Below are 19,547 nucleotides of genomic sequence, written 5' to 3' on the forward strand. Positions count from 1 at the left end.
CCATTAAACATCAAACTCCCCCTCTTGAACAAAATGCAATGTGGGGCATAGGCGCCTGTGCCCCATATTTGAGTCCTAATTGGTTTGAAGTGTTGTATTGATTCCTAACAGGAAAACAGAGAATGATTTGAAATGTCGAATTGATAATAGATACGAAAAGAAAGGTCTCCATACAGTCAATACCTCTAGGTTCAGCTATGACATCTTCGCAAGCTCTTAATAAAAAAAAAGGAAAGACAAGTACGCAAAAACTATATACATTTACAAATGTGAATAAAACTCTGAATCTATTGAACTAAACAAGTTTTTTTTTTTGCAGAAAGATCCCACATATAGAGCTATACTTCTTCTCCGTGTCGTCAAAATTTTATCTTTATCCTCTCTTATTTTCACGCACAGTTATTCTGGTTGATAAGTAGGTTTCTTATTTATTTTTCTTTCTTGTGGAAAACATTTTAATTATGGTATACTAGGGAGATGGCATGAGTACCTCAGTTTCGGGTGCGCATCAAGTGCGTGTTGGAGGGCCACATCTACCCTAGCTCCTTCCCGGAACAATACATCGTATAGTTGACAAATAAAATGAGATAATTCGTCTTCCTCATTTGCCCACTCTTGGGCTTTCTCGGGCTCGCTGTCTTCCCAATCACTAGCTGAACTGCGAGGCTGTTCTATTTCTTCGTCTTCTGTTTCTTCATCTCCTATCTCGAACATTGCATTCTCTAAGGTTTCAAATTCACCTGAGTCGTTAGGTGTTAACAGCAGCTCCGTAGGTTTGGTTGATGGGCAAATAACAGCTTTAGCGCCACAATCCAGGAAGGCCTTCACCATATTTGGACTAGGCCCAAATGTTCCAGTGTAAATTATTATCCTGTCTCTCCATGCTCCAACCTAGAGATTTCAGAAAGTAGAATAGCTGAATAATCATAACGAAAATACATGAATGATGTAGTTACACATGTCTCCATCTATCGTTATTTGATAATCATATCTCCTCTTCGTTAGAGAGAATTACGAAACAAATGTTCAAAAACTTGCTCTATATTCCTTAAAGTACAACTTAGGAATGAGTTTCTCGGTTTAAACCAAAGATTCCTTTATTTTTTTTCTTTTAAACTTCGACAGATATCGAAGAAGACCATGGTTGCCCCTGACCTCTTTGGTGGGATTACACTTCTAATATCCTTCTTGCTGTTTCAATTTCTATTACAGTCACAGCTCATAAGTTTGAACCTTCGAATGGATAGACGATAATGCATATGGGAGTAGTAGATCAGAAGAAATTTTTTTAAAGATATAATAAGTGAAACATACCATCCAGCGAACATCATCTGGTGCTAAGTGAATCGATGGCACTGTCCGACGAAACATATATGCTCCAATCTCTTGGTCATCTTCCATGACCTTCGCATGTCATTAGTAGAGTAAGTACTTTATGTTTTGTTTAGTAACTGGATAAGATAAGAATGATGAAGAAGTTTTACCAGTAGATGCGGTAAGATGGAAATTGTTAATTATTTTACGTTCTACACGGAATATGAACATTTGAAAGTTCGGTAAGAATTTGAAGAACATTCATTATCTGAAACAATTTCAGACTCCTATCAAACTTCTGATGTTTCATATTCCGCTTAAAGTGTAAAACTTTTAAGAGTTCCACTTTATCGCATCTAACTATCTTAGTGGTAAGAACTAAGAATAACTTGAAAAATAGCGAGTTTAGCCCTGTTGAGTTCGCCACCACTACAGGTAAATAGACATTCATAGGCTGTAACTATGAGGGGATGGTCTGGAAGACCTTTTTGTCATTTCACTGTTTGATGCATAAGATCAAGGGTTGCCGCTGACATTGGCTCATGTGACCTGAGGTCTGATTTCTTGAGATGTGGAGGAGAATAGAAGAAAAAAACTTACTTGAGTTTGTCGCCCCATATAGCGATGTACGATACACCCAACCTGGAAGTATGGCTTGTATGCAATCAATTCGGCCATAGTTGAAAACTTAAATAAGCCTGATGCTTCTTTCCTATTATCATCCCCAATGGTAGACAAAAAACTTAATCTAACACTTTGTAGAAATCTACCCGCAAGTTCTCCAGGTTCAGCAACCACAAACACATCATTTTCCCAACTGAAAATGGACGAGTCGAACCGGATGAGATTTTATTAACACTAACTGGTAAAGACAAAAGAAAAGAAGAAGGACTACCTCAATATTGAACCGATTGCATCATTTTGAAGGGCCAAATGTATAACTCCAGCTTGGGAAGAACTTTGAAGTTTCTCTTGCAATGCTTGGACAGGAGCTGAGAGCTGTCTGGGTCTGATAGGAGATATTGGTGGAGAACCAAGTGCATTTCCAGTTTGAGCTTCATCCAAGCTTAAATGAGGGACTAAGTCAATTCGGTTAGTTCTATGTTTAGCAACTTTGGGACTATATGGAAGTGGGCTTGTTGGAAAGCTTCCAGTAAACAACGACGATGAGAACGGTGTAGCAAATGTTGCTGCAGGTTCAGACTTTGAAGTTCCTACTGTTCTATTTATGGGAGATAGCTTGATCCCGTTCCGAGCACAAAATGTTTCTAGAGACCGGGGGTGATAAAAAGCTCTCCCTGAATCAGGACTATTCGATGCTTCCACAAGAAGTACCATTCTCCTCCAACCCAAAGAAGGGCTATTCTCATTGATAACTACACGGGAAAATTTAAATCCAAATTTTCGTTGTTACAACGTGGATAAGGAAAAGAATTGTGGCATGTTCAAGTTACAAAAGCTAACATACTTACCCAAGTCTGAAAGGTTTGTTTTAGCACCACATGCAGAATTCAATTTTTCCGACAATTTTTCTTCTTTTTGGTGAGGTATAAGTAGTCTCTCACATAAATCTGCAAATGCTTCAGAGTTCTGTTCAATGTACTCCTGGGTGGCAGCTTCCAACTTGAGCCAGATTGCAGGATCAGTCTCATCCAGCTCCATATCACATCGTTCATCAACTGTCAGATGGTTCCATATACAAAACTATGTAAAATCTTTCAGAATGTTGTTGCTTGTGACAGGAAGTATTTGATTTTTAAGGCAACTGAAACTGATTGGTGTGAATCTAACTTTGAATTAGGATCTTCAAGCTTAGAAATTTCAAATATAATAACCTAGATTGTATATAAAGTTAGACCTTCATACGTAATTCTTTTGTTGACACTTACCTGGGTTAAACCGAAAATATTGGATTTCAGGAAGCATAGGTAACAATGTGTTCAAAGCCTCCTCCACCCGATCCACTGAACATGCACTCTCAATCAAAACTTGTCCAGTATCCAGGTAACGCCACCCACCTTTTCGGATCTATAGTAATGAAATTATTTTTCATATTAATAAACACTTAATGTAAGTGAGTCTTATACTTCACAGCCGTTGTTCACACTTCACACTTACAAGTCAATATTTCCTATAACGATGGAATATTTATCACTTTCATGATATATCAGTACTATCAAATTTCATTCATATATTCAGCTAACAAGAAAGACAACTAGAGCTAGCAGGGTTAAAAAGCTCCTTATGAAAACTGCAAAAGTGAACCATGCTATCCATGAAAGCTACTTGAATGAGCGAAGATTCAGAATCTCTCATCTTCTAAAGCCTAATTGAGGTGGCATTCGATAAACTTAAATATGAAACTATTTCATACATACAGGTATTTTAGACAAGCCTACAAAGAATCACATAAAATGTTAGATTTCAATTACCTTAGTCCGCACAGAACCACATCCAATAGAGACTAAACAGTCAATTTTTGTATCGGGCCATAGAAGTTGTGCTTCTCTTATGGCGAAAATAGTTGGATTATTTGCCACAATTGCACCATCTTGCCAGCGGTGTACATCTATAAGAAAGTAAAATATAAAGAGAACTATTATCGTGCGAAGTACATATAACACATAAATTAAATGTTTGTTATTAGCAATTCGCTGTATGTTACTAATACGCAACTCAATACGAATTGAGTTAGTATTTATCCTAAACAAGTATTCAATTGATGATTAAATTTCATAATGTTATAACTTATCGCATTAAGAAGTACTACAAATCTTCATTTACTTGGCAGAGCTTGTAACATGCATTTCCATCCTCCTCCCATTGTTTCTTAATGATAGCAAGAGTTATACAAGTTTAAAGTTGTTACACTTTTTTTTTACCATATCCAGGAAACAAAAATTACCGAAACCAAAATTTAGTGTCGTGCTTCTTTTCACCGAGCAACTTGTTTTATCATAAGTAAATCCGACACTAAATATTGGCCCTTTCAAGAAAACCATATTTATAGTGAAACCAAAATTCAGTATCGTGCTTCTTTTTCACCCCGACCGTGTTGTACAAGTCTAAATGACTAACTGAATAACAGCAACAGAGGAGCAATTTAAGAAAGATACAAAAAAAACAAGATGGATACTAAGTTAAGGAACACATACCATCAGAGAAATCATCAAGATAATATGGAGCAGCAGAAGATGCTCTAATAGCCTGCCATATATGATGCTTACAGCTTCCAATAAAAGCACTCTGTTTAAATCCAGCTTGAGTACCTGTACCAGCTGTTCCGACCCCATGTGTATTTGAAACTTCCATGGCTCCTGATGGCATTTCTTGGATGCCTGCAGGATACTATACACCAAAATGACGGAACACTTATTTATACAACAAGATTCCAACTCATAGACACATTTCGCCAGTGATTCTATTTATTGCTTTTACTAGTTTCAGAAACCTGCTGGAAATAATAAGGGCCGCGAAATAGAATTTGTTGTACCAAAAAATTCGGGAGTTCCTTGGGAGTCCACCTTTCGGTGTAACTCAGATGGCCCGAGGATAAAAATCTACCCATGTGCAGAGCTGTTAATATATGGGGAATCCCAGGGTGCGGCTCGAGCTCAAGTGGCTCAATAATTTTACTCTTCTAAAATTATAATAGACAAATTACTACTAATTTATAACAACTAAGATGTTGGTGGGTCTTGTTGCACCCTCGATTGGATGCCGTCGAGAACTAGTTGACGTTGAATATATTCTTGTTTTTTCAGATTAAAAGAAAAAAGATATTTCCAAACTTACCTGATAATTCCGAAACAGAAAAGGTTGCGCTGGCATCACACTGATGAGAGTGGATACTACAAAAACTTTAGGAATGTTTTTTACGGCTGACTCAATTAAAAGATCACCTTCTTCATCAGCACACATCTCTTTCAACAACCTTTCGAACTGATCTGCACTGTGCTGCAAAAAGATGTGGTTTGTTGTTATATAAGTAATAATAATATAACTATTTCGAAAAGATATCCAATAACATAACATGAATGTAGCGATTAATTTGAATTACAAAAAGGAAAAGATAGAAATGAACTATTTTAGCTATTAAAATTAGTTGATTATAACTACCAAAATCTTATAAAATTCTCCAAAAAGGTAGAATGTAACACTTACTCCTCAATTGTCACCACTATAAAACCAGTGAGATTAAAAAAAATGTCAAGAAACAATGAACTCATCATGGTAAAGTTTAGAAGGAACCGAATAAAGAATGCAGATTTCATACTTTTGATCCATGCACGACAACTCTAAAGCTTTGTGATGAACTTTTGAAAAGCTGGTCCAACTTTTCTCTCCAAGTTGCAGCTTCATTGTCTTTCGGTATAGGTTCAGCAAACACAAGCTTCCCTGAGAAAATACAATAAAGAAACAAGATTAATAAATGAAGAACATTAGAGAACTAGTGCATACCACAAATACTTAATGCCATGTTTATACCAAGCTTTTTGTATATTTCTTCACACTGATCCAAGGTCATTTGTTTGATTCCAAGAGCAACAGCGAGCATACCACCAGTGGATGTACCACATATAAGGTCAAACATCTCATGTATACGCTTCCCTGACCCTCGTTCAATTTCTTTAAGTATCTGGACAGTTGCCAAACCTTTCATTCCACCCCCATCCATTGCAAGTATGCGTAACCCTTTCTTTGCTACCTGCCTTCCTCTTAATGCTCGCCGCAGATTCTCATTCTCCCCTTAATAAGCATTAAAGAAACAAGAGAAATTAGATTTCTCAAAATCAAAATGACTAAAACATAGAGTGTGAGAAAGAAACCTAGAATAGCCAAAGCACGGGCTGCAGCTTTAGTGACACGCGGCTCAGATGCTACCATCAAACGTAATAGGAGTTCACGTAAACTTTCAGAAGTAACTAGAATATGACGGTTCTCCAAACAAAACGCCAAATTTCCAACAGCAAGAAGGGCAAATCTTTGCACCTGAAGAGAAGAAAAAAGAGAACCCACTTTTTAGATTATTGAGGGAGAGAGAGAGAGAGCAAAAAATTTAGTAAATACAAATTTTGCAGTGAACATGCCTCTGAGTTTTTGTGGCCACACAGGGATTTAAGTGATCTCATTACATCTTTAGTTAACAGCTTTTGAGATACAGTATCAGATACAAAGGCCATATTAACCATTACTTGAAGCACAGAAATTAATTCTTCGGGCGCCATAGACTTCAATAATGATTCAATATGCTGCATGATATCACATTTCATCAACTGCATTGCTACAGAAACATCTGCTGCAAGTGACGAAAGAGCAGAGCAAGCCTGTTCGATCTGCAACAAAACAGAGCTACCCAAAGTAAAGGGGAAAACGTAAGGAACATTAAACGCACATCTAACTTACAAAATCTACGGTTACGTACATACCACATGACGGTTGTCACTGCTCATCATACTTATGAGTTGTCTAACAGCATTCTCATCTTTACCAACAACAACGCGATTTCCATGGTCTTGCATGATTTTGGCCAGGGCAGAAGCTAATAAAGGGTGATGACAGGAAGAAAATCGGAAAATAAGAGAGAAGAAAGCACTCAATCTGTGTCTAGATGCAATGAAGTAGGAACTGTTCTCGGTCTGCACGCATTCAAAGTTGACTTTAGCCTTACAACGATTTAAGTGGTTTATTCAAGTACTACCCATATAGCTGAGTGATAGATATATTACCTCTATTTGTACATTCACAGATTTTAAAGTCTCATTAGCTTCAATCCTTATATTTGCAAGAGACAAATGGCGAAGATTGTGCAAAGGCAATATTTCTGGTAAGAATTCAAGGGGATTGCCAAATAGCCTTAGAATACGTAACTCGGCCATAGCCCTGCACAGTTAAACCGAAGATTATCACAATATCTCAGTCGTATACTAGCATCACGATAAACAGGCAGATCTAATGTCATAATTTCTTATCAAATGACCTGAAATCAAGAAGGGGGCGAACTAGTTTGTTATGTTCCAGGGACAACTCCACCAATCCAACACATTGCCTGAGTTCTACTGCTCACAAATGCATGAGAAAAATGAATAAGAACAGTAGAAAGCCGAAATGGTTTAACCAACTTAAAAGAAAACATTATGTAGCCAAGTTTACCAGGTACTGAAGCCAGCATGTTATAGTCAACTGTAAGTACTTTCAAAGTTTTCAAGTCACCAACCTCTGGTGGCAAAACCATTAGCTTATTGCTATCAAGATATAACTTTTCAAGAACTGGTAGACGAGCTAACTCCACTGGAAGTACCTGAAAAAGCAACCAAACCAACAATTGTATAACGATGAACTAGTACCGCCTCTAGCTTGAGTAAGAAATAGAATACTCATCTTGAAAATATTCAGTACTTCCAAATAATTGCAATTCTCTCAAATTATGCACAAAATGTAATCTACTTTACCAAACCTAAGGACTAAAATAGAGCAGCATTAAATGATTAGGAAGAAAAAAAAAAAAAGTTATTGACATGAATTGGCATCTTAAACTCTTCGTTCTTGAAGTGCCCATTCCCAATGTGGGACTATTCTCACGTGCCCCCCTCACGGCTGGCTTTTAAAGCTATCCCATGTGGGCCTAGCTCTGACACCATGTTATGTTTATAGTCATCCAACTCAAAACCAACTGGCTATGAGTGGAGAAGACCTAGACATTCATTCTTGGTTGTTTGAGTGCTCATTCCCAACATGGGGCTACTCTAACATTAGGGATTAAGAGATCATAGTTTTATCAAACAAAATGATGCAAACTACATTCTTGGTTGTTTGAGTGCTCATTCCCAACGTGGGGCTACTCTCACATTAGGGATTAAGAGATCATAGTTTTATCAAACAAAATGATGCAAACTACATTCTTGGTTGTTTGAGTGCTCATTCCGAATGTGGGACTATTCTTACGTTAAGGATTAAGAGATCACAGTTTTATCAAACAAAATGATGCAAACTACAATCTTGGTTGTTTGAGTGCTCATTCCGAATGTGGGACTATTCCGACGTTAGGGATTAAGAGATCATAGTTTTATCAAACAAAATGATGCAAACTACATTCTTGGTTGTTTGAGTGCTCATTCCGAATGTGGGACTATTCTGACATTAAGGATTAAGAGATCACAGTTATATCAAACGAAATGATGCAAATTCTTCTAAAATAGTAAAAAGTTTAACCTCTAGGACTTACTGATAAACCGCAACCACATAGACTTAAACAAGTAATAGTTTTCCAATGATCTGCAAACCCTGAGGCTGAAATTTCTTCACTAGTAGCACCAAGTGTTGTTGATTCAACCAGATTAGATCGAACCAAACGAGTTAAAACACCAACACCATCACTTTGTTGTCCTGACCCAATCGTCTTCGACAAAATCAAAACTCGTAACGGGTCTCTTCTTTTCACAACTTTAATATCAACACTTATTACATTTTCATCTTCATTTTCGTCTTCATCGTTATGATTATTATTATGAATAAGTTGTAGAGTAATAGAATCTTGTGGTGGTGGAAGAGCAACCATAAGTTGAGATTGTAACCTAAGAGCAACTTGATCTTCATCATCATTAGTAGACCAATCTAATTCAATACGTAACCCTGATCCTGATTCTTCTTGAGAAGAAGAAGAAGAAGAAGAAGAAGGTTCAGGAGATGAAGATGAAGAAAGAGGGGTTATTTCTTCAAAATTATCATCCTCACCATAGATTAATGAAAGATGGAAGATTTCAGATGATCGTTTCCATCCTAATCCCCATGACATTTCAGAAACTTGTAATCAATCAGTTTTTTTTCATGGTAAAATTTCAGAAGATCTTCTATCAATTGCCATTGTTATACATTTCTAGGTTAAAAAACGATCAAAGATTGAGAATTGATGAATACCTGGCTTCACCTTAAACGAAGTTCAGTTGAGATGGTTTTTGTCTCTTAGAATTCCATTAACTAACTGCTTCTTGTTTGGGGGGTTTTAAAAGATCACATTATAAGTGTTAGAAGCGCCTCCATTAAGGCAAATTTGAGGAAGATATTTTGAGTAAAAGAGACGCCTCTAACACTTCTTGGGAGCGCCTTTAAAACTTTCTTTTTATTTTTTTGTTGAAATATGGTTTCTTTCTACTTTTCTTTTTGTTGAACAAGGTTTCTTTCTACTTGCTCTTCCATTTTAGCTGTATTATATTATATATTGGGATTTTAAATATAATTTTTTTTTGAAGGTGATGTATTTTGCATCCAACCCTTGGTCAAAACAAGTTGACCGAGTTTGGTTAGAGGCAACGTCATCTCCATTATTCTCAGGCAAAAATCACCCGTCGGGAATTCAAAGACCGTCCGTCAAGAGGTAACTTCCGGGTAGCGACCTAATCTGAAATAAGACTTTCTTTATTTTCTTATTTTAGGTTAGGTTGCCGGCAGAAAATCTTTGAAATCTCGATCGACAATTTTCGCTGGAGAATAAGGGAGTACTTTGCCTCGAACCAAACTTGGTCGATTTGTTCTGACGGGGCAAACCTTTAACATAAAGATACATTGCATGTACAACTTTTCAACTCTGACTTAGGCATTGCCTCTTAATCACACATTGCTTTTAACCAAACTAGGGATTGCTTTATGCAAGATTGCCTTTAAAACTTTGTGCATTGCTTATTTGGTGTTTTTACTTTACCCCTTGGGAACAATTATAATTGAGGCCCTTTGTTAATGCCTATTTTACCTTAACAACCTCATATAACAGATTCGCCCATGACGGTGTTAAATCTATGCTACTCACACACGTGCTCATGCCCTCTTTCAATCGAGTAATCTAATCCATTTATTATGGTTTTTCATGTCGCTTGATTCTTCTGTAGAAACCTTCATCAGCCGAGTAACCTAAACACTTCCCTTGGTTCTACAGTATTGCTTGACATCCACTCTAATAACATTTGCAATGATAAAAAAAGGACACTTCTTGAGTTTTTTTTTTTTGTTTTTTTGTTTTTTTGTTGAAAGAGGACACTTCTTGAGTTGATTGCAAAAGTATTGAGTTTTCCGACATTCAATTCAAAACGTGAAGAGGTTTTAGATATTTTATTGTTAGTCACGAGATGTTCATATAGAATTATTTCCTCCGTAAAGTTACAAAGAGGATTTTTGTTCCAAGCGAGAAATTGAACCCCTGACACGATATTTTTCTAAAAGTTAAAATTGTATTTGGTAGCTTTCATTTCTATAGATACAGGGCTTTAAGTAAAAATAACATACTCTTCATTGATGCAATTTATTTTCATGGAACCATATGTCCATTAACTTCAAATGTGAACAAAAAATGTTTAAACCCTTTCATGGTATACCCTCTGCTTCCCCCGTAATGAATTCCATAAAAACTCACACTTCCATAGGACACATTTTCTTGCTATCAAAATACAACCTCAACTTGCAGCATTCTATGATATAGTAGTTCGTACTTCCCTTCTTAAACCCACGAGGTATCGAGATCAATTCCTAGTGGAAGCAATTTGTCCCATTATTAATCTCATGAAATTAACGCATAATCCCATAAATAAAGTAAATGTAGGTCTTTGTATGGCTAGATGTATTTAAAATGTGATGGCAGTTATATCACTATATTCAGTTCATAATATATCTTCATACTATAAGTTTAAGATCCATACCATTTAAGGTACTTGAGAGATATGAGTTCAATGTCAAAAAATAGAAGCACAACCTAAGCTCATAACCAACCAAGGATGTCTAATATCATGGATTGTAACAGGAAATCTGGCCCTGTTAGCATTGGTTAAAGGCATTGTATTGATAGGAAATATCAAAAGATGCAGAATCTATAAACAACAAATTGTGAGGTCCGAGTAAGATCTGATCCAATTTCATGTATACATAATTCCATTGTTACAAAATGTACTGAAACAAAAGCCCTCTGTGTACCTGATAAATAGCTGAATAAGCTTATCTGAGAGAATGAACATTACCCAGTATAAAATTGTAGATAGATGGGATCTTTTCCATGCTAGAACTCATTCACCTATAACCCATGCCATCTTCTCTGCTTTACCTAATCCCATGCCATCCTAGTTCTAGTAAGTCATACAGATTGTTCATTTTCTCTCTCTCAAGCGACCAAGTGGTGTTTTACTTTTTGGATGAAATGTCGTGTCCTGCAGAAGATTGCGCTCCGTTGCTCACCGAGACATCTGCGCTTTTCACTCTTCGGTAGAAAAGCACGTAAGCAGCACCTGATTTCACTTCTTCCTCGTTGATGGGCGAAATATGGTTGTCGTCAAAATTATACCACCTATTCTCATCCAACAGCTGCATCAACATAAGAAGAATCACAAAATATCTACATTCGATTTATAAGAAAAACTCAAATCTGGGAAAAAAAATTAAAATTTGATAGGTCTGGATGCAAAATTTATCCAGTCATTGCTACTCCTTGGTGCAGTAGAATAAAGTAAACCATTAGTCGAGAATAGGTGGTTATAGTTACAGAGTACGAGACTTGTGCGATGACCCTAAATATGCAAGGAATGGACAATTTTAGGCAGTTGCAGATTGCCATGCTTTAAAGACTTATATTATCCCTACTTTTGCCAGTTGCCACTTGCCAGCCACACTCAAGCCCGACAGATACATGTTTAGTTCTTGGCGAAGGCTCCACAATCACACCCGCAAGGCCATTGTCACTTACCAAATTCAAGATCGTACCTGTAGCCCAGGATCCAATTACGTTGATACACTAAAGAACATAACCAAATTGACTGGACCAGAAGTCATGGTCAAGCACCAACTGCACCCTAATTATGTAGCAAGAAAAGGCAAATCTGATATAAATAACGTTTCATGATTATTAGTATGTTTTCGGTATGTATTTACCTTAATATGTGCTGTATAGTGCCCACTTCCCATTCCGCCATAGTGGTTGCTCAATGCATAAAGCTCGTAAAGTTGACGTTTGGAGCTACTATTGTGGGCGACGTAATTCGTCAAGTCAAAGTCATGAATTGGGAAGTTCACAAATGTCTCTAGCTTATGCTTCATTGACCGACTATAAGAGAACCTCTTTAAATGGATGACTAGCACCTCCGGAAGCCTCCATAAATCGAGCTTTTTGCTTGCCTGCCTTCTCTCTTTACATTGTGGGCAATACCTTCAGGGGAAATTCATATCAAATATTTGTGTAAGACTACAGAATGACTATAGAAACATTCCTATAAAATTGGTTAAAAGACTGAAAAGTTAAAAGGTGATCTACGCAAAATGGGCACACACAAAAACTAGGCAACACTTTCCAAGGGTTAGATCTAAGAGTTTAATTGCTATAATGGTGATTTGATGCTCTCAACCACCTGGATGCTTCATTATCCTGAACTCTCCTTACGTCAACAGTTCTTACCTGCTTGCATTGAATGAAGACTAGCATCTTATAGGTGGAAACTTAATATGGTCAAATTGTTGGTACCTTGCCGTGAATGAAACCTTATCAATAATGAGTGGGATTTTTGCTCACTCGCATCAGGTGAGTCAATACATTTATATCGTAATGCCACAGTATTAATGAACATGTAAAGACAAAGATAAGGATTTACCACATGTCCTCAGGTACAAGTGGCTCTTCACGCAAGAAAGCTTCCAAGCAGGTGTACAAAGAAAGAGGCTCAGTACGTGCTTTCTTATTTGGTGGTACATACTTAAACACTTCCGGCAAATTCTCAAGGTAACCAGTCTCGTACTTTTCGGAGAGCTTATCTGACCAATCAATAAAAACCTGAACTGAAGTAGAAGAAGAAGAAAGACTGATGGCCTTCTCCTGTTCTATAGACAGATCAATGAATTCATTGTTTTCATCCACTAACTGGAGAGGCAATGCTGATGTTTCCACTTTTTCAGAATCACTCTTATCTTCCTTTATGGAGTCCGAGTCAGCTGAATGTGGATGTGCTTCGCTCGAACTGGTATTTTGAGATGGGTGAGATGCTGCCTCTGAATCCTGTGTCTTAAGAAGAACAGAACAAGCAAGACTCTCAATTATTTGCATTGGAGAGAGCATTTTCTGAACTATCTCTTGTACCTCGCCTCTTGTGATACTATCATCATGTGAGATTGCTGCCACAAGAGGTATACCATAAGGCTTCCTGAAACAGAAATTAAATAGATATTACAAAATTGTAAGCAGGCCAGTATAGAGTATAATATCAGACACTGAGAAAGTATAGTTACGCAAAAGGAGAAAGAGGAGCTATGATTCTTAGATAGTTAGATATTAATATGAAACGGGCAGTTTCCTAAAAAAGATCTCAGACTTTCTTGTTCTGTTAGTATATGTTCTTATCATGGTACTACGGTAGAGCTTAACTAGTCACAGCTCTGGCACTAATTTACTCAATCTATTCGAACGAAATAGATCCTTAGCCAAGACGATGTTGCTTAAATAATACTCACTTATCTTCACGGCGGTGTATCAACTGAAGAAATAACGTTTTCTTGACAAATTTCAGTGTTTTGTATGCAACAAGGTGATCGTCGTCTTTAATGGTGGATAACATTATTAGAGGATCTTCCAGGAACCGATGAATCAGGTGCCCACGTATCTGTAGAATAAACACGTAAAAGATTAATCCAAATCAAATAGATGTATCACTTCTTTCACGAAACATTAAAATCTTTACTCTTACATACCTCTGCAAGCAAAAGCTTCTCGCTAGGTTTCAAGGAACAGGAATTGCTGATTGCTTGGATCAAGTCCCTGCAACGGCCCTGCTTGGGAATAGTCACAGTGCATGATGTAGGCAAATCACTACCATCACTAGTGAAAACCATGACCGTCATTGTCCGAGTGTTGGTAGATTGAAGCGGCAAGGATAGGTACATAAAGGGATCAAAAGTCTTGGATATTTTTCCACAAACGGGGCAAATCAAAGTTGATTTGTATTGACCCTGTCAAATTTGGATTACTCAGATACATAAATTCACGGACAAGTTCCAAGTTCTTACATCAGCAGTTGGCATCCAACATCTATTAGGGCATGGAAAAGGAATAGGAAATAATACAAAACTGATTTCTTAGTTATGCTCTACACATTCCTAGTACTCAAGAGACAAGACTATGTTTATAACCATTATACAAACATAAACACATGGCATGTTACGGACTTACGGGTACAACTTCCTCATTCCACTAACAGTGATCATCTAGGTGAACATAAATAACCACAATCTGGAGATGTGATTGTTCACATTTGTAAAGCATAAATAAAGACAGGATGGCTTTCCAAATAACCTCTGTGGCATGGCGAACATAAGACCCCAGCGAGGTTACGACGTCCAGTTCATTCAGTTGGATGTACCCCCTTCAATGTACTATACAAGTAGATGTACATAGAATGTTCACTAGGATACTGGTCTGAAAGACTGAAATTTGACTACTTGTGAACAATCTTTTCTTTCTATTGTCCTCATTTACGAATGTCATATCTATGTGTGTGTTCACAAGCTTGGCTAATGAACTAAAAATTACCAAGTCACCTACGCTAACGCTACTAACAAATATACATTTCAATATCTATCGTGAACTTTTCACTCCAACAGTATCAATGGGGATAAAAACCTCATCAATCAGAAGATTCTTTTAGGAAAAGCATAAAAAGATATTTTATACATCTGACTTCAAGTCTTCAAGAACCTTAACTCTTCAATGTTGTTATTCGGGCACAATTTTATTAGCTTCTTCTCAGATCAAACAGAAAAAGAAATTTTTCCTTCAAAATCAAATTGTTTAGCACTTACTTGGCACACATCGACGATTATGGAATCATTTCGAGCAATGTGATTAGCCCAGTACTCGTCAGCAACTTCTTCATCAGGTCGGCCATCTGCATCTTTAGAATTTATATAAGGTCTGTCTTTTACACGATTGAGATCTTCATGAAGGCCATCTAACAGAAATGCCAGAAGCTCCTGGAGAAAATAAACTTCTTAGATAAGGAGATGGAAAATTCAAGATGTTAACAAGGAGAGTTGATGATAAGCACTAAACCTGTGAATCATGTTGATTATATCCACTAAACTGGGGTGCAAACCTAGCAAGTTTGGATTTAAAAGGACGAGGAGCAATTGGCATTCGCCCCGGAGCCCACAGTTTCCGAAGCAGCTCCCCAAAAGCTAAAGCAAGCTCACCCTACACAACTAACATCTGAAATGAGTAAAATAATCATCAAGTATAGATAGCTAGACCATTTCCTAACTAAGTTGGATGCCAACTTTAAATATACAATAACCTACCTACGTAATTTTCATGGTAGAATCTTGTAGAAAAGGAAATATGAAGTAATCGAAAAGCACAAGTAACTTACAACCATGCCCAAAGGATTCTTGAAATTTATGTCAGGATGATAATCTTCCCGAAAATATCTAGCAAACTCAGGTGTATGTACAAGACACTGTATTGCACTATTCATAAAACAAGTGTTTCCAAGGTTAAGCAACCCAGTCAGACCTCCAGAAGAACCTCTTGTAACCACACCACTGATTCCATATGAATTATCAACTTCTCCGATTGGGGAAGCCCCATATTGGCTTTGAGACAGCTCCGAAGTGCAACTTCGAGAAACACCCTTGCTTGCAGACAGACCCCCTGCTATGGATAAGCTTGATTTGCTAGGTTCAAGAAGGACAGAAGTTGATTCCTTTTCTGCAGATCCATTTTCTTGTACTGAACTCAACGAACCACCAAATGCAGTATCACTACTACATCCAACGATCTCCACCAAAATCTGTTTGGGGTATTGTTCAAAATAAAAATAAGTAACTAAGACTGCGAAAGGAGATAAAAGAAGGAATGAGCTGAATCTTCAATGAGTTTATGAGGTGAAGAAAACCCCACAGAGCTATTCAGGAATATCCAGAAAAATCTTTTTCTAAACCCATTTACAAATCAGAAAGGAAAAGAGGGAGCAAAAAGGGGAACATTTGATAACATATACATATGAAAGAGAAAAAGTATTATGTAGTATACTATACGGATCTAATAATGGACAAGACAACATTATGGTGTACAAGTGACAAAGTGACGTGCAGGAGATACTGAAATAATAGAACCTCAAATCTTCCTGCAACTAAACATAGTAACGAAAGAACCTATTTCCTCGTCATATGCAGGAAAGACTTAAATAGCAAAACGTCAAATCTTTATGCAACTAAACATAGTAAAATAACAGGGAAAAACCGAAGGAACATACTTCCTGGTCCATCTGGATGTTGGCGTCATCTAGATTTATATCCATGTTATTCATGAGGTCATATTTCTGGTTGCCGTAATAGTCCCAAATTGATATCTGTAACAGCAAAAGCAAAAAAAATAAAAATAAGTGTTACAACACTGGAGCACGAAGAAGCGAACAATTTTCAAATCATATCTTACTTGCTCCATGTGAAGATCAAAAATCTCACAAGCGCGTTTGTGGAGCTCCCTGATAGTTTCCTGCCAACAAAATTTCGAGCTTCAGTATCTTTTACAGTCAAAAAATTGAGCTATTTCCTAGAGACCAACGCAGACTATGTTTGCATGGTGGTTAAAGACTACACCTTTTTGCTTATCCGAACAGTAGCATGTTCTCCTTTTGGCATCAAAAGGAGTTGCAGTCTTAGAAGATATACTTCAACAGCCAACACCATCTGAGAGAAACCGTGATTTATCACTTTCCGTCCTAATACTGGGCCTCCACCATACCTGAAATGAACATGAGACTCAGTTGCTAAACGCTTCAGATGTCGAAGGATCATAAACTATAACCTAGGCATTTTGTTACAATCACAAGTATGAACTATGAAGGTAAACCACTTAGATTCATATCCCACTGAAACACAACATAGAAATTCACAACTCTATAATAGAAAACTCTAGAATGGAAGAGCACACAGATAACATCCATATATCATACGTAAACTAAAGAAAAATGTAACAAGTGAACATTCTACTCCATACATGGGAAAAGGGCAGACTTGCATCAAACAACAATGTAATTTGGATTTGCACTTACCACAAACATAATTGCTTCCAAGCTTCCTCTGGAACTAAGATATAGTCACGCCCCTCCACCAAAGCATCATGAAGCTCCATTCCAATATTGGAGTCCTCTGGTGTATCATAGATTAAATCAGTATTGTCAATGCTGGAGGGTCTTTTTAGAGCACTTGCATCAGTCATTTCATACTCAGAACCATGAAAGGTTCCACCGTTTGTGCTAGTTGCCAACTCTTGGGTTACATAATCAAGCCACTGTTGCCACCATCTACCCAACAAGGAAAAAGAAATTAGGATAACTTGCATTTATTATGCCAATAACTTAGTTAACAACAATAATAACGATAACGTCTTCTAGTTAACTATGTTAAGCATATATATATTGCCACTCAATGCCTAATTTGAAAAGGACAAAAGATTACTGCACAAGATCAAGATATTATATTGACACTTGACTCCTTGCTTAAATTAAGGGCCCTGGTTCTTATTCCTAAAGATTCACGAGTAGAGGTTTCTTTGATTGCGCATTGATGTTGGGTTTGTTTTTTCATATCTATCTATATATTTTATATATATATATGGTTACACAAAATGGTCCAAATCATAACTTGGCTGTAACTTTCATGTATTCACGGTACTATGCAAGGCCTAAATTACTAAGTGATTGGACACAAGAACAATGTGCAAGGAAGGAAATCTGCTCTACTAGGAAAGTAGTTTTCATTTGTAAATCTCTATACACTCAATTACAGAATGTTCATCATCTGATTCTACAAATTTTGGAGGCAGATTTATCAAGCTTGTTCCTTTCCATAATATCCAGTACCTCTAAACCTTCCTCGTTTACTTCCCATCTTTTACGGAAATGTATACTGAAGATATTCCAGTTGACACTTCGATTCTCAGTATGCTTGTCTCACAGACGCATTGTAAAAACAGCAAGTAGAATAACCGGTGAGTAGTATAACTTATAGATTAGTTTACTCATGCGTAAAAAGCACATTTGTCGGTTAGTCGCTCAAGGAATCAATGAGGTATCAAAAGCCCAAACCTAATCAACTATTAAGAACGACAAAGAACACAGTTTTTTAAACAAAATGAACATAGAACTACTTCATGCACTCTATGCGGTTATGAACAAGAAGCTATATCAAATCTTATCAACAGAAAATAGGATTAAGGTGCCTTCCCCAAAAACCCCAAATTGAGGGCTAAGTAGGAAAATTGCCTTAAAGACCTAAAGGTTTAATTTTTTATTTTTAATGATTCAGATGAGAAATAAGGATGAAAGAGTCATAAGTAATAACCCATTCTATGTACTTTTTCTTTCTACTGCTGCCTAGGTCGCCATTTCTAGTACTCTCTCTCTCTCTCTCTCTCTAGAAACTGTTAATGCAAATTTTTAGTACTCCATTTTAACGGATCTGATAAAGAAGGATTAAGAGAAGAGGAAGAAGAAGAAACCTTATGGTGATGAGGTAAAAGGTGTCGCCTTCTTGAGTCTGAGACTCGGCAGACGTGGCAATGTCCCTGATGATGATCCTTTCTTCATCTGGTGTGAGCTGCTCACTGCAGATCGAGTTCTCCATCTTCTCTTCTCCACTTTCCTGCAACTCGGTATCTGTTGTCGCCATTACCCCAGACCTAGAGAGAGAGAGAGAGAGAGACAGAGAGGAGTGAAGAGAGTCGGAGGACAAAAGGCGAATAAGTAAAAGGGAATTACCACCCGTTCTTATTTGCCCGGGAGTTTCAATAGCTTAACCGGGGTAAGGGAAAAACCTCAAGGGTGCGTCTATAGGCGCCTCTCACTTTTACTCGGTCTCACTTTCTCTCTTCTACCCCCTAGGCAAGTCTAAGGGGACTCAGATTGGGCCTAACCTATTATGGGCTTGAACATTACATACTGAGGCCAGTCTGAGTGCCTTTGGACTTCTTCGGTCTGTGTGCTTCGGATTACTCAGTCAGAGGACCACGAGAAGTGCTAAGTGATGATGCACAAAATGTCCAGACGTTGACTAACGTCTGAAGAGTCAAGATCAGACCGGAAGTCTACTGGGTCAACCTGGCTTAAGGTAGCAGGGCAGCTGAGCCCCTGATAGTCCACCGAATATTCCCCTAACTGGGAGGTCGGCAAGAAGAAACCAGCTCTGCAAAACGCTCTTGGCATGGACAGATAAGCCCT

General features: G+C 37.5%; 2 protein-coding genes across 3 annotated transcripts; both read right to left on the reverse strand.

Annotated features, from left to right (window-relative positions):
* Nucleotides 1-155: 155 nt before the first annotated feature.
* On the reverse strand, nucleotides 156-9,360 carry LOC147549571 (phospholipase A I-like). The gene is made up of 18 exons (XM_086666966.1): nucleotides 8,540-9,360; nucleotides 7,468-7,615; nucleotides 7,295-7,373; nucleotides 7,044-7,197; nucleotides 6,744-6,953; nucleotides 6,405-6,650; nucleotides 6,144-6,306; nucleotides 5,803-6,063; nucleotides 5,591-5,712; nucleotides 5,110-5,271; nucleotides 4,470-4,662; nucleotides 3,747-3,883; nucleotides 3,204-3,342; nucleotides 2,787-2,993; nucleotides 2,210-2,690; nucleotides 1,915-2,131; nucleotides 1,315-1,404; nucleotides 156-891 (listed from the first exon to the last, which is right to left on the reverse strand). Exons 1-18 carry the CDS (start codon nucleotides 9,107-9,109, stop codon nucleotides 460-462), a joined length of 4,011 nt encoding a protein of 1,336 aa, XP_086523092.1. The 5' UTR covers nucleotides 9,110-9,360; the 3' UTR covers nucleotides 156-459.
* A 1,761-nt stretch (nucleotides 9,361-11,121) lies between these two features.
* Nucleotides 11,122-19,194, reverse strand: UBP5 (ubiquitin-specific protease 5). 2 transcript variants are annotated; one of them, XM_086669379.1, is made up of 13 exons: nucleotides 18,830-19,194; nucleotides 17,382-17,633; nucleotides 16,927-17,071; nucleotides 16,763-16,822; nucleotides 16,581-16,676; nucleotides 15,696-16,115; nucleotides 15,380-15,520; nucleotides 15,130-15,300; nucleotides 14,023-14,280; nucleotides 13,786-13,934; nucleotides 12,933-13,478; nucleotides 12,220-12,493; nucleotides 11,122-11,655 (listed from the first exon to the last, which is right to left on the reverse strand). In XM_086669379.1, exons 1-13 carry the CDS (start codon nucleotides 18,997-18,999, stop codon nucleotides 11,476-11,478), a joined length of 2,862 nt encoding a protein of 953 aa, XP_086525505.1. In that variant the 5' UTR covers nucleotides 19,000-19,194; the 3' UTR covers nucleotides 11,122-11,475. The 2 variants fall into 2 exon arrangements, with proteins under 2 accessions (XP_086525505.1, XP_086525506.1); XM_086669380.1 differs by having other exon boundaries at nucleotides 11,122-12,140; nucleotides 18,830-19,107.
* Nucleotides 19,195-19,547: the final 353 nt, after the last annotated feature.

Source organism: Eschscholzia californica, unplaced genomic scaffold, assembly GCF_041429995.1.
Source record: "Eschscholzia californica isolate CP2 unplaced genomic scaffold, dmEscCali1.0.p SCAF_3, whole genome shotgun sequence".
Taxonomy (NCBI): domain Eukaryota; kingdom Viridiplantae; phylum Streptophyta; class Magnoliopsida; order Ranunculales; family Papaveraceae; genus Eschscholzia; species Eschscholzia californica.

Bases quoted from the DNA above. Each gene is read 5' to 3' on its own strand.
- UBP5 (XM_086669379.1), bottom strand. From the start codon at position 18,999: ATGGCGACAACAGATACCGAGTTGCAGGAAAGTGGAGAAGAGAAGATG. The intron at 17,634-18,829 runs GTTTCTTCTTCT...CTTGTTGGGTAG, and splicing joins TTTTACCTCATCACCATAAG to ATGGTGGCAACAGTGGCTTG. The intron at 12,494-12,932 runs GTAAATCCTTAT...TTTCCCCTGAAG, and splicing joins CTTGTACCTGAGGACATGTG to GTATTGCCCACAATGTAAAG.
- LOC147549571 (XM_086666966.1), bottom strand. From the start codon at position 9,109: ATGTCATGGGGATTAGGATGGAAACGATCATCTGAAATCTTCCATCTT. The intron at 7,198-7,294 runs GTCATTTGATAA...TTAACTGTGCAG, and splicing joins CGCCCCCTTCTTGATTTCAG to GGCTATGGCCGAGTTACGTA. The intron at 3,884-4,469 runs GTATGTGTTCCT...ACTTTCTTATAG, and splicing joins TCTTGATGATTTCTCTGATG to ATGTACACCGCTGGCAAGAT.